The 13,910-nt window shown below is 32.7% G+C and overlaps 1 protein-coding gene across 1 annotated transcript; it reads left to right on the top strand.

Annotated features, from left to right (window-relative positions):
* Positions 1 to 3,283: 3,283 nt before the first annotated feature.
* Positions 3,284 to 4,712, top strand: LOC109000507 (putative expansin-A17). Its single transcript, XM_018977409.2, has 3 exons — positions 3,284 to 3,460; positions 3,606 to 3,927; positions 4,127 to 4,712. Exons 1-3 carry the CDS (start codon positions 3,325 to 3,327, stop codon positions 4,434 to 4,436), a joined length of 768 nt encoding a protein of 255 aa, XP_018832954.1. The 5' UTR covers positions 3,284 to 3,324; the 3' UTR covers positions 4,437 to 4,712.
* The last annotated feature ends 9,198 nt before the right edge of the window (positions 4,713 to 13,910 follow it).

Genomic DNA, 13,910 nt, shown 5'->3' on the forward strand with positions numbered 1-13,910 from the left:
AAGCTACTTCCACTTATGTTTTAACTTGTTAGCCAGTTTGGATCCCAAATCTATCTAACTCATCTTATCTAATCATTATAATTTTATCAAATTTCAACAAGAAATATAATAAACAATTCAATTTTTTCAAATTCTAAAATAATAATAATATTAAAAAATAATATTTTAATAATATTTTATTCAACTTTTATCTTAACTTAATTCAACTCAGTTTAACATCCAAACGCAGCCCAATCTCCCTCTTGTTGGCTTCTTCCAAATCACGCTCACAACTTTACTGATTTTGGTGGGCAAAATTGGCAATCCATTTGTTTTTTTTAAATGTAATTCTTGTGTTTAAAAAAAAAAAAAATCAACTTTACTAAGGTCCCATTTGGATATATGGTGAAAGTGTTTTATCTCATCATTACAACTTTTCTAACTTCTCACACAAAATATAGTAAACAATTCAACTTTTTTAAATTCTAAAATAATAATAATATTAAAAAAATAATATTCTAACAATATTTTATTCAACTTTCAAATTTTATTTCAATTCATCTTATCTTAACTTACTATTTAAACGGTGCCTAAATTTTACACGAGGCGTGGTAAATAACATGTGTCGAAATATTATTGATACCAACATTACATAACTTGCGGTTTGATGAGAAAATATTGATAGAAAGAGGTTGATTGGATTAAATAACATGTGTATGAGGATTAAAAAGATCAAAATTTCAAAGAGTTGTTCTACTTATAAGCCAGTGTGTAAAACACACATTCCATATCGTTAATATGGTAAGACTTGATTTGTAAGAGATGTAAATTTTAATTTCTCTTGTAAATCAAGTTTTGCCATGTCAATTCATAAATGTGTACTTTACACACTAGCTTACAAATGGAATTTCTCAATCCCAAATACTATTCTGGCCTGAAGGTCAAGCCAATTACATTGACTAAAATGGTATTTACCTTTTTCTGTCTTAAAAAGTAAAATCACAAACTATTTTATAACTTGAAAACTTTAAGTTGATAAGATGATTTAAATTTAATTTGATTATGATGCTAATGTTTTCTCTTATGCGTGCATTAGACTTCCCTTAATAAGCGAACGACTAAGGACTATTGTACATTTTGATATATCATGTTAAATAATTTATTTACAGCAAAATCTTAAAAGAAAACTTAAGAATAGACTGTATGATCATTTTCGTTTAATTTCATTATTCTTCCTATATTAGTGGTGAATCGAAATATCTGAACATTTTATATATGGTTCTTGCCTTTGATTTGATGGCAAGAACCCTAAATCATATGATCATTTGAAGAAAAGTCATAAAATTAAGAGAAAATATATTTGTAATAGTGAATTGTGCAACTGTTGCATAATTGTTTTGAAAAAAATGAATCAAATATGAGACCCACATGAAAAAAAAATTAATTTTTTTATAGTGAATTACTGAATTCCACTATTTTTCAAAACGATTACGTGTTGTTTATACACTTTACACAATTGTATGTAGAATTACTCTAAAATTAGAAAGAGTTTGTGATTATATATAGAGAAATTCTATTTGCAGTCCTCAAGTGAGGATTGCATGTGCACACATTATTAAATGAGAGAGAACATCATTTTAAGAGGGATAATTTTACAATTTTAAAAAATTTTAAAGTTAAAATAGTCTAGACTTACATTACAGTCCCCATTTAGAGAGTGTACCTAGCATTGCTCTTATATATAATATATGTGCATAAATCATGTCAATATATATATATATATATCATGATGATCATAAGGGAATATTGATTGCATCACCCATGTGCCATGTACATATGTCCACCCCATAAGACATGCCATAACATATGGGTACTCTACACATGTCAAAGCTTTGATCCCACATTTACAAGAGCTGACTTCCATTTTTTCCTGATTCTCTTCCTCCGCATTCACATGCACTTTTATTCATTAGAAATGCAATTTCGTAACAAACAAGTCACGGCAGTTGCATGTGGATTAGCTACATATGCATGTTCCCTACATGCAACCATAATTAAAAGGGAAAAAAAAAAAGCATGCAAATTCTGACTTTGATTTTGATTAATTAGTTTTAATATAATATATATGTTAATGCTTGGAAATTTACATTTCTTTTTGTGCACCTCAAAGGTACGATTGACGTACCACGGATGATCCTGCATGATCATCAGCTGTACTGTAAGAGTCGTTATTTCTGAAAGCACGCACGAATATTCTGATCTCTATGCATGTTCGAGTTCGACACATGCATGTGCTTTGTGTCGGTGTCAAGTTTTGTAGGGCTGTCCTGTCCACCGCGCAGTACTGGTGCTTGGTGCCTCGATAAGCCTTGACATGATCACGTATGTGTAAATGCATGCACAGGCCAAAAGTAGAAGCCAACGATATGAAAAGGGTTCGGATTTTATATATGTTCTTCGTTTGAACAATATTTGAGTTTGCTTTCCCCTCATAATAATTTCAAATATTCTGGCTTTCATTCGTGCCGACATGGACTGATCCCAAGTCATAAAACGAACAGTAACGGTAATGATTCTAAGTCATAAAACGAACAGTAACGGTAAAGTGTAACGAGAATTAACGTACGACTAATTGTAATTGTTATAATTAGTCAATAAATGAAATAAATGACCCTGATTTATCTTATAAAATTGATTATATAATAGAGAATTATTAATTTTTTATAAACATGTACAAGACATTATCTATAGATAATGTAAAATTATTTCTCAACACTCTTTCTCACTTACAGACCAATATTTTTTCTTGTTCTTTGTCACGGAATAAGTAGTATGAGTCTCCATTCATCTTGTATCAGACTCTGATATTATGAAGAAATTTATGAACCTAACTCATCTTATAAAATCGGTTCTACAAGAGAAAATTAATCATTCCTTATAAATATGTCCAAGACCTTATTCACAGATAATGTGAGATTATTTTTCAATAATAAATCCTTCTAAAAAGATGTACAGAGGCATGAACACTACCGACGGGAGTATTGCAACTATATAATTAGCAGCAATATTTGTTGAATTTGGACTATCGAGTCACATTTTTTTTTTATGGAAGGAATATATATATACAACATTTTTAAATCAATGGAGTACTATGCTTTAGTCAACGCATGCATTTGTAATCATACAAATGCATTCTAAATGATTCCCCCAATAATAACGACTTCTGCTCAGTTAGCCGTCCCCGAAGTACGTGTACGTACATCGATTATAAATAACAAAGGACTCTGCCATCTTCAGCATCAAAGCTGGTGCTTAATTCTTTCAGAGAGATCAGAGAGAGAGAGAATGGAAAGGCTCCATGTATTGGCTAGCTTTCTACTGTTTCTGGGTATATTCACCACAAAATTCACAGCAACAATGGCTGCTTGGCTGCAAGCCCATGCAACTTTCTACGGCGGAAGTGATGCTTCAGGAACAATGGGTACGAACGTGAATATATGTATATATATATAGATATATACATTGAGAAATGAACTGCTTTCTAATTCCCTGTTTCCCACCATTTTAGAGCTTAAAAAATCAGCTTATTGTTTTCAATTCTCTTTATATATTAATATGAAAATCAGGAGGTGCCTGCGGTTATGGAAATCTCTACACCGATGGTTATGGCATAAAAACTGCAGCTCTTAGCACGGCTTTGTTCAACGATGGGAAGTCATGCGGCGGGTGCTATCAGATAGTGTGCGACGCAACCAAGGTTCCCCAGTGGTGTCTCAGGGGCACTTCCATTACTATCACCGGCACAAACTTCTGTCCTCCAAACTATGACCTGCCCAGCGACAATGGTGGCTGGTGCAACCCTCCACGGCCACACTTCGACATGTCTCAGCCTGCCTTCGAGACTATTGCCAAATACAAGGCTGGGATCGTACCCATTTTGTATAGGAAGTATGCGCCATCTTAATAATTTGTTTGAGAAAGTACTTTTTTTATACGTTGAATAATGTTGTCTTTCTTGTATATATAATTTTCTCATCTCCGATCACGCTAGTGCAGCCGAAGACGACAAGATAAATTAGGATGATCAATAGTAGCATTAAAAATATAACGTAAATATCATTAATTTTTGGTTATTTGGCTTTACCAGAGTGGGATGCAGGAGAAGTGGAGGCATCAGGTTTACCATCAATGGAAGAGATTACTTCGAACTAGTGCTCATATCCAACGTAGGGGGAGCTGGAGATATCTCTAATGTTTGGATCAAAGGGTCTAAAACCAACAAATGGGAAACCATGTCAAGAAACTGGGGCGTCAATTGGCAGAGCCTGAATTATCTTAATGGTCAGAGCTTGTCGTTTAGAGTCCAAACCAGCAATGGACAAACTCGCACAGCTCTCAACGTGGTGCCTTCCAATTGGAAGTTTGGGCAGTCCTTCACCAGCAAAGTTCAATTCTAGATGATGTTGATGTATACAAAACCATATACATGATATAAAGTTGATCTGTGCTCCGTTTTCAATATAAATATATATCCTTCCCTATTTGTTTGATTTTCTCTGCTTCTTTCCTCCCTATATTGTATTACACTTCCTTTCCCTTTTTGTTCAGAAGGAAGGGAAAAAAAAAAAAAAATTCTGGCTGGGTTGTGGCTGAGTTTTGCTCATGTGAAGCCCACCGAGTTGCATTGATAAAATATGTACGCCGATCGAAAAGAGTACTGGAATATTGTATGCTACTTAATTTGACATGACAATATGCATTATATATGTATAATAATATATATAGTCATATTCATAATTAATAATGTCGCGTTTAATTTGCTACTATTTTATATTTTCCACCGCCGGCCGGCAAGAAATCCAAAAAGAAACTCCACTTTTCAACTACCCTCCGATTACTTATAGCATTTAGGCTATATATGCTGCATTAGGATTATGTTGAGGACATGACACTTGTTTGACTTATAAAAATAAATTCGTAGTAAATTTATAAATTGATATTGTTTAATATAATACTTCAAATTGTAAAGTTTATTTGATTATAAAATATATTATATTGAGACAAATTAATTTATAATTTTTTTTTTATAGAACGCCTTTATAGATGTAGCAACAACGTCGTGTGATTGCAGATTGTTCGGTCCGATATATGTATAAGGATATTGGAGACATTCTAAGTGGCCCTTTTCCGAATGCCAAGTTAGAGACAGTACTACACTCTCGAACACCCTGTTTTTCATTAAGAGTACGCACAAATTGGACTATAGTAAAAGCTAGCGGTCTCTTCCAACACAACATCGATGACACTGTTTCATCTTTGGGTTCTCATACAACTTAAGGCGATGATCTGAGTTAATCTGTGAATAATTGTATTTTATAGATCACATTGAGATGTGTTTAAATAATATAAATAGATTAAAATATGTATTTAAATATATGAAGTAGGTTGAGATAGATTTAAACTTTTTATGTGAAGTTGAAAAGTAATAAATTCCATCGATAATTAGTTTGAGATGGGTTGAAGTGAAATTGACATCCAAACATAGCTAAGTTAAGAGTACCAGAGCTTTAAAATTAAGGTTTTAGGTTGCAAGAGGTCGTCCACTTCACCTACCATAACTTGTTTTTAAACCCTGATAAGTGACAACCCAACCATATATATATATATATACATATATATATTTATATATACTAGTTAGGGCGTGCAGCGTTGTCTACTATTAAATATTGCGAGATGTATAATAGACAGTAAAATATGACCAATTTTAGATAAAATCATCATGTAAAGCAAATCATCATATTATCACAAGCAGCATATGCGTAAAGATTTTTGACTAAATCATTTTCTTTTTTTATCTCATATTATAAACCTTAATATCAATGATTATATCCAATAGTATTTTTACGAGTACTAGATAAAATAACATATTATGAGAATCTTAGATCTTGTTAGGCAGCAAACTCAAGAATTGAATACACTTAAATTAAATGTAACATCCATAAGCAAATTAAGATGATTTCTTTTACTAAAAATAAAATATTGTTTGGTTAAACTTACCAAAATCTCTCGTTTAAAAGGCTAATGTTTCTATAATATTAAAAAATAATATTTTAACAATATTTTATTTAACTTTTAATTTTCATTTCAACTAATCGCATCTCAATTAGGATCTAACCTATATAAAAAAAAAAACCTCAGTATCCAAACTCACCTAATCGGCAAAAGAGCAAAAACATAAGAGAACCGGATTTGATGAGAAAAACAGAAAAGAGAGAGAGAGAGAGAGATTGATAAGAACACTGTTCATCCCTTACTTATTTTCAAATAAAAGTTTATTTGAAAATAGATTTTATTTCAAAATTTTCATATCATATCCCATCTCATTTTTAAACATAACTGAAATATAAAACTTTTAAAATAATCATTACAACTTTCTCATAATTTCAAATTTCAAATAAAATATAATTTATCTTTTTAAATTTCAAAACAAAAATAATATTATAAAATTATAATCTAAGTGTCTTATAATATTTTAATTTTATAATATTTTTTATTTAAAATTCAAAACTACAGTGGTAAGTATTAAATAATTTAATCATATATTTTATAAAGTCTCATCCTTTACATTTAAAAAAGGTAATGATAGGGTTACTACCCTATTACTATCCAATTACTACTTATAGTTAATTTCAAGTTTTTTATTTTTTTATCATTTTCTTTGAAGTATTTTTTTAACATCCTTAATCGAAAAAATTAAAAAAATATATAATTTTATAATATTCACTTCCTTAACCATTAAGTAAAATAAAAAATTAAAAAAAAAATAAAATATAAAAGAGTAGTAAATGAGTAGTAAGAGAGTAGTAACCCTATCATTTTCCTTTAAAAAAAATTAAATAAACTATAGTACATTAGAAACTATAGATCTACCTCAAATAGTGTAATTAATTTCAGGTTAATTAATAAACTATTCAATTTATCCAGAAATAAAAAAAATTAAGTTTATTTCTTAATAAATCATTAAACAAAAATCATTAATAAGGAAAAAATTACATTTATACTGAAACGTAACAATTGAATTCAATATTTACATAATTCAAAATTAAAGGAAATAAAACACAATAAAACACAATAAAGACACAGCCGCTCCTATCAAAAAATTAAAATTAAAAAAAAAAAATGAATGAGCCGCAGCTTGGTAAAGAGAATTTAAGGGCTTCAATGGAAGTGGGACAATTTCCAGCCACAATTATATCGTCTACATAAACTAGTAGAGCAGTGAATGAAGTGCCATCAAGCTTGGTAAAGAGACTATAATCAGCTTTAGATTGCTGAAAACCAAATGCAACAAGAGAGGAGGAAAATTTGGAATACCATTGTCTTGAGACTTGCTTAAGGCCATAAAGGCTCTTAAGCAACTTGCATACTTGGTAAGGTCCTCCTTTGTTGTATCCAGGGGGTTTGCGCATATAAATCTCTTCTTCTAAATCTCCATGGAGAAAAGCGTTGTTAATATCAAATTGATGGAAAGACCAACCTTGTATTGCTGCCACCGAGAGTAAAATTCTTACTGTCACAAGTTTGGCAACTGGAGAAAATGTCTCCGTGTAGTGTATCACTTCTTGTTGTGTAAATTCCTTGGCGACAAGCCGAGCTTTCAACCTTTCAATGGACCCATCAACATTGAACTTGGTCTTATAGACATATTTACAGTCGATAGTATCCTTTCCAGGAAGCAGGTCAGTGATGTTCCAAGTATGGTTATGTTCTAAAGCCTGCAGCTCAATATTTATGGCTTGACACCAGCCAGGGTGTTTCACAGCTTGCTTATATGTTTGGGGCTCAGATACATTGGAAATAGAAGTAGAAAAAACACGAAAAGAAGGTGAAAATTTCTGGTAAGAGAGAAAGTTTGATAGGGAACATGGATTACTAGCAGTTGTAGAGGAAACCTTGGACAGCAAGTGAGTTGAAGGTGGAAGTGAGGCCTGTTCACAGTGAAAATCTTGCAAGTACTGAGGAGCTCTCCTTAGTCTAGTTGACTTGCGAATTGGTGGATCAATTGAAGGACCAGAAATGTGGTCGGTGGTATTAGAAGAATGAGAAGAAAAAAGAGAGGAAGTAGTGGGCAGATGAGGTGCTATATATTCTGGAATGGCAGTGGGATTAGATGAAGAATTTGAGGTGGGAAAGTCAAGAAAGTCAGGCAATGGTTGAGTGAAAAAAAAATTAGGAGTGGAAGATGTAATGGATGGAGAATGTGACAGAGTGAAAAGGAAAAATTGACTCATGGAATACCACATCCCGAGAAATGAATATGGTTTTTGTTTCAATGTCAACAAGTTTATACCCTTTAATACCAAAGGGGTATCCAAGAAAAGTGCACATGCGACCACGAGGATCAAATTTTTTTTTACCATGGGGAAGTGTAGAAGCAAAACAAAAGGAACCAAAAATTCTTAGGTGAGCATAGGTGGGTGGGGTGTGGAAAAGAAGTTCAAAAGGGGTTTTGTTCTTGAGAAGAGGGCTAGGGGTTCTATTAATCAGATAAGTTGCTGTCAAAACACAATCATTCCAATACTCAAGTGGGAGACCAGATTGAAGTTTTAAAGCACGAGCCACATTAAGTAAGTGTTGGTGCTTTCTCTCAACAATTCCATTTTGTTGAGGGGCAGCAACACAAGTGGTTTGATATATGATGCCTTTGTTATTAAAAAATTATGTCATTAGGAACTCACTCCCATTGTCACTTCTTAATATTTTGATTTTAAGCTCAAATTGGGTCTCAACCAGATTGTAAAAGGCTTCAATGGTTTTTCTGGTTTCTGATTTTGTTTTAAGTAGGTATAACCATGTGCTTCTAGTGAAGTCATCAACAATGGTGAGAAAAAATTTTGAACCATCATAAGCAGGAACTGAACAAGGTCCCCACAGATCACAGTGCACTATCTCAAAGGGTCTTGAAGTTCTATGTGTGCTTTGAGAAAAAGGAAGTCAATGAAACTTAGCTAATGGACAAATGCAACAAGTTTTTTCATTAGAAGTGACATTGTTCTTTACAATAGGATCTGAAATTAAACTCAAAACAGGAAATGAAAGATGACCTAGGCGATAGTGCCATAGGTCAATGACATTAATATAACTCAGAACAGAAGCTGAAATAGAAAAGTTTGCATAGGAAAGATGTGAAAGAGTTGTGACTAGAGTTGAAGGAGAGACAACAGTTCTTAGCAAGTAGTAGAGACCATTCCTCACTTCACCCTTCCCAATCGTTGTCCAAGATAAAAGGTTTTGGATTAAACAAAAATCAGAGAAGAAAACTAGACAACATGTGAGAGTGGCAGCCAACTTCTTGGCTGAAATGAGATTAAAATGAAAAGAAGGCACGCATAAAAATTCTGTGAGACAGATTGATGGTGCGAGCTGGACAGTACTAGTGTGAGTGACGGGGACTTCAGTCCCATTTGGTAATTTGACAGAATAAGAGACACGTGTAGTGGTATTTATGAGCAAGGAGGTGCAGCAGACCATATGGTCTGTTGCACCAGTATCTATAATCCAAGGGATATCTCTAAAGTGAGAGGTGTTGTGTGTGAAAGTGGATAAGCAAAAAGAAATACCAGAAAGTTGTGAAGTGGAAGGGGTTTGAAGATTGGACTGAATCTGATTAGCAGAGGGCTGAGCAGCGGTGGGAGACTCCCTTGGCTGAAGTAAGGCCATCAATTGCTGGTACTGAGACTTAGTTAAAGCTACTCGACCATCACTGAGTTCCTCAAGGTCAGTAGCAGGAGATGAAGTGGTCTGACTTGCAAAAACAGCAGAACTTGGAGATTTATTGAAGAATTTGTGGCTTGGTGGGTAACCAATCAACTTGTAACATTTGTGCATGGTGTGCCCAGATAAATGACAATGGGAACACACAGGGGCCTCGTCATTACCAGCTTTAAAGCAATTTTCAAATGAATGCCCAGTAATTTTGCAATGAGTGCAGTAAGTTCTCTATTTCTTTTGGTATGGTTTTGGTGAGTGTTTAGAAATGGGTTGAAAGGGTTTTGTGAGAGCAAATGCCATGGAGTGAGGGGAAGGAGTAGAAGTAGGGATGAGTAGGACTGACACAACCCTGACTTTTGCACTGAGATAACCGGCAAAACGTAAAACACAAAAGGATAAAATAAATCCTAACCCATTGACACACCCCAACACTGACACAGAACTGTAAAAATACAAATAAGACCTCATATAAATAGACACAAAAAAAAGTAGAAGGATAAAAAAGTAATCACACAACACACAAATTGTACATGGAAGGACAAGAAAATTACTGTTAATTAATGTTGAAGTTGGATAGGCTCTTATTATAATTGAATAGATATAATATATATATATATATATATTTTTGCATATATCTATGTATAATGTATGTGTATAATGTATGTTCTTTTCAAACTTCCCTTCTACTATGTATGTAATTTTTTTTTTAAAGTGAAGTAAACTAAAATATAAATATAAATTCAGATTAAATTTATAAAAACAATAAAAAACTTAAAAAACAAGAAACATGATAAAATCTAAAAAAATAAACTTTAAATCGGAAACAAAAAATAATGAATAGAAAAAAAAAAAAGAAAAAAAGGGCTACTAGGGGAAGGCCTTGGATGACGACCCTTTGGGCTGCCCAGACCGGCCATAACTTTCAAAGGATCTCGGCCGGCTGCAATATCTAATGCAGGCCAGCCCACTTTATCTACCATAACTTTTCTCAAGTATCCTTGACAAGTGACATCACAACCGTAGATCAAGGGATACTTGTCTTTTACATACACACATATATATAGAAAAATAATTTAGTCATAAAGTAATTACATAAAAATAAATTCACAAACTAATGTGGTTTAATGTGGTACATCAGATTGTAAAGTTATTTTTATTATAAAGTAGATCTAACGGATTCCATAAAACCATATCAGTTTGTGGATTTATTTTGTGTAATCTCTTTGAGTCTGTGACAGTTTTCATACATATATATATATATATATATATATATATATATAGTAAGGATGCTACGTGCAATGCAGGTATGCCCATGCATGTAGTGCCCGGTTAGGAGAATAAAATAGCTCTAAAGATTTTTTTTTTTGTAAAAGCAGATAACAATAACAATTCATTAAAAAAACTGTCAAAATTAATTAAAATCTTCGAAATGAAAGAATATATTATCATCTCATAACAACATGCACTAAAACTTGGAGTAGATTCATGAAAATTAAGTTTGAAATGTTAAATTAAAGACAAAAACAAGACGAAAGCTCTTCAAAGATACATTCTAAACAACACCTAATTAAACACATTTTTTTACATAAATTGAACAATATACAAAAGAATAAATATAGATAGAATCCACTATTGGGAGCATTCATTTTGCACACATGATGTGGCATTATCTAGACCACACATCTCCCCAAGTGAGTGTTGGGAACAATCAACTAGAAGCAGCCACGTAGTGAGTGTAAAGTGTGCACTCCTATAGTAGCTTCTCTTTAGTATTACTCCATTCTTTACATAAATATTATAAGGTTTGACATCTAGGTGAGCAATTCTTCTTTCATGTATAAACTGCAACAATTTTTTAATCAATTGTTTAATGTAGTCCTGTGCAATCTTCGTGACTTATACATATGAAGAAAATCACAAAAAACTCATAAAGAGCAGAAAAAATCTATCCTAATATGAAAATGAAAAAAATGTCATATGAAAAATAAAAAATTGAAAAAAATTGGAACAACAGTTAAATTTGAAAAAAAACTTAACAAAAACTCAAAAAATCTGTCTTGCCATGCTTTTCAAGTAATCATTAACTCAGTTGAGATGGAGTGAGTAGCACGTGTCTACTTAAATGAAACAAATGGAATGTAACGACAATACCGAACATTTCTCAGCCTTACTCTTAAGAACTATGTTTTATAAGAAAGTTTCTCTATATGTGCAGAACATCTTTCATTGATAATTTTATACCATCATGGTTCCAATACAATGAAAACATAAAGAAGATCATAATAGGATTTCAATTTATGCACAAAATCTTAACACTATATGTTATACATAACACAATAAAACCATAAATAAATCAAAACATAACACAAAAACAACTTATCATAATTTTTTTTTAACCAAAGAGTGCCAAAATAACAAAAATATAATGATCACAATCAATAGTACGTACCAGCATAAAAAATGAAATAAACAAAATGAGAAAACTAAAACATACCAGGAAGCAGATGGGAAGTAAAAAAATAGCAGAAGAAAAAGAATTAATCACAACAGACACTAAAAAGGCCAACCAATTGGCACAATGAACCAACCTGAGATAAATGGAGCATTAGAAATAAGACAGACATGAATTGCATGTTTGAAGTTTATAAAACAACGTATATTCAAAAGAATGACATCAATAAGAGATTCAAAGAATCATTAGAATACCAAAAATTAATTGAACCACATAAACTAATCATAGTCAAACCAGGTCACACAAAAAAAAAAAAAAAAAGTAAATAAAGTTTGAGTCAGTGTCTTGAACACAAAAAGAACAAGAACAAATAAAAAAAATAAAAAATGAATAAAATTCCAAGCTCAATTCTTGCAAGCATGAACCAGACCATTGTATTTGAGGGAAAGAGGGAAAAAGAAATAATGGGTATATTTTGGAATGTACAACAGCCAACACAAAGTAATGAAAATACCAACCAGTTATAATATAGATAGTACACCATCAGTCTGTTTGGTTCTAATGAACAATGACCAAAGATAAAATCAAAAGTTACATAACCTATCATAAGCAATTTTGTGCTTCCAACAGCAGAATACACATGGTATGCATTTGGGGGATCCTTTTTCAAAAAAACTATATCATTCAAGTCTTTGAGATAATACAACTAAGCAGCCACATTTGAAACTATCAAACAACCTCTCTCCAAATGTGGTCACCAATATAATGGAAGCCTTCTTACCCTAAATAATTAAGAAAGTCTATAAGTTAAGTTCTAGAATTTCATTCACCATCACCATTTCGACCTTCCAAGAATCTACTTCATTGGAATAAACTTGCATGTAAAAGGTTTTATTTTTGCTTATTTATGTTTTTGATAAGTTACATGCAAGAAATAGTTAGAAGCAAAACACAATAAAACATCTCACGCTCCACTGCATGTTGCAATAACTAAAAGTAGGGAAAAAAAGTTCTTCCTCCCAACCGAGTCTATGAAAACATACTTACCCAGCTGATATGACCACTACTCTTAGGAACCCAAAAACCAAGCAAACCCAATTCCCCGTCTTTCCACACACATCCTCAACTTCTTTTTCTTTTCCACACTTCTCCAGCAACAAAACAAAAACTGCCAAATTTTCAAGACGAAGATCTACCCAATCTTAAATCCAATAGAACCCATAAAAAAACATTTACAGTTTATACCTTCTGCTTAACAATCGGGCTCTTGTGCTCGAGCTGCTTCAGGATAAACTCCGAGACCTCCTTTACAATACTGACATGCGAAGATCGCTAGAGATCGCATATCTCCTCCAACTTGTACATCGGCATGACCTTGTCCTCGTCCGATGTGGCGGCGTCAATCATGCTTCTACAACTTGGCTTTTTGATTCACACTGTCTCGGCAAGAGGAAAAACACAAAAATGCAGAAAACATACAACAAACATTAAAAAAAAAGTAAGTAAAGATTCCCAGAAAGATCTTAAAATCGAGAAGTACAAAGCTGATATCGGAGTAACTCAACACAAGATTTTAGTGGTTAATGGAGAAGGGGATGCTTAGAGGATGGTTATGGTGGTTCTGCCGTGGGTGGGTGCATGTGGTCATGGGTGAGGGCGATTTAAGTTGGATTGCAGCGGTGCAGTTGGTCGTGAGGCTTGATTGGTG

The sequence above is a fragment of the Juglans regia genome, chromosome 8, assembly GCF_001411555.2.
Source record: "Juglans regia cultivar Chandler chromosome 8, Walnut 2.0, whole genome shotgun sequence".
Taxonomy (NCBI): domain Eukaryota; kingdom Viridiplantae; phylum Streptophyta; class Magnoliopsida; order Fagales; family Juglandaceae; genus Juglans; species Juglans regia.

What these genes read in the sequence shown, in the direction of transcription:
- LOC109000507 (XM_018977409.2), top strand. Translation starts at nt 3,325, where the DNA reads ATGGAAAGGCTCCATGTATTGGCTAGCTTTCTACTGTTTCTGGGTATA. An exon ending in TGATGCTTCAGGAACAATGG is followed by an intron (nt 3,461 to 3,605) that starts GTACGAACGTGA and finishes TATGAAAATCAG; the next exon opens with GAGGTGCCTGCGGTTATGGA. An exon ending in GTACCCATTTTGTATAGGAA is followed by an intron (nt 3,928 to 4,126) that starts GTATGCGCCATC and finishes TGGCTTTACCAG; the next exon opens with AGTGGGATGCAGGAGAAGTG.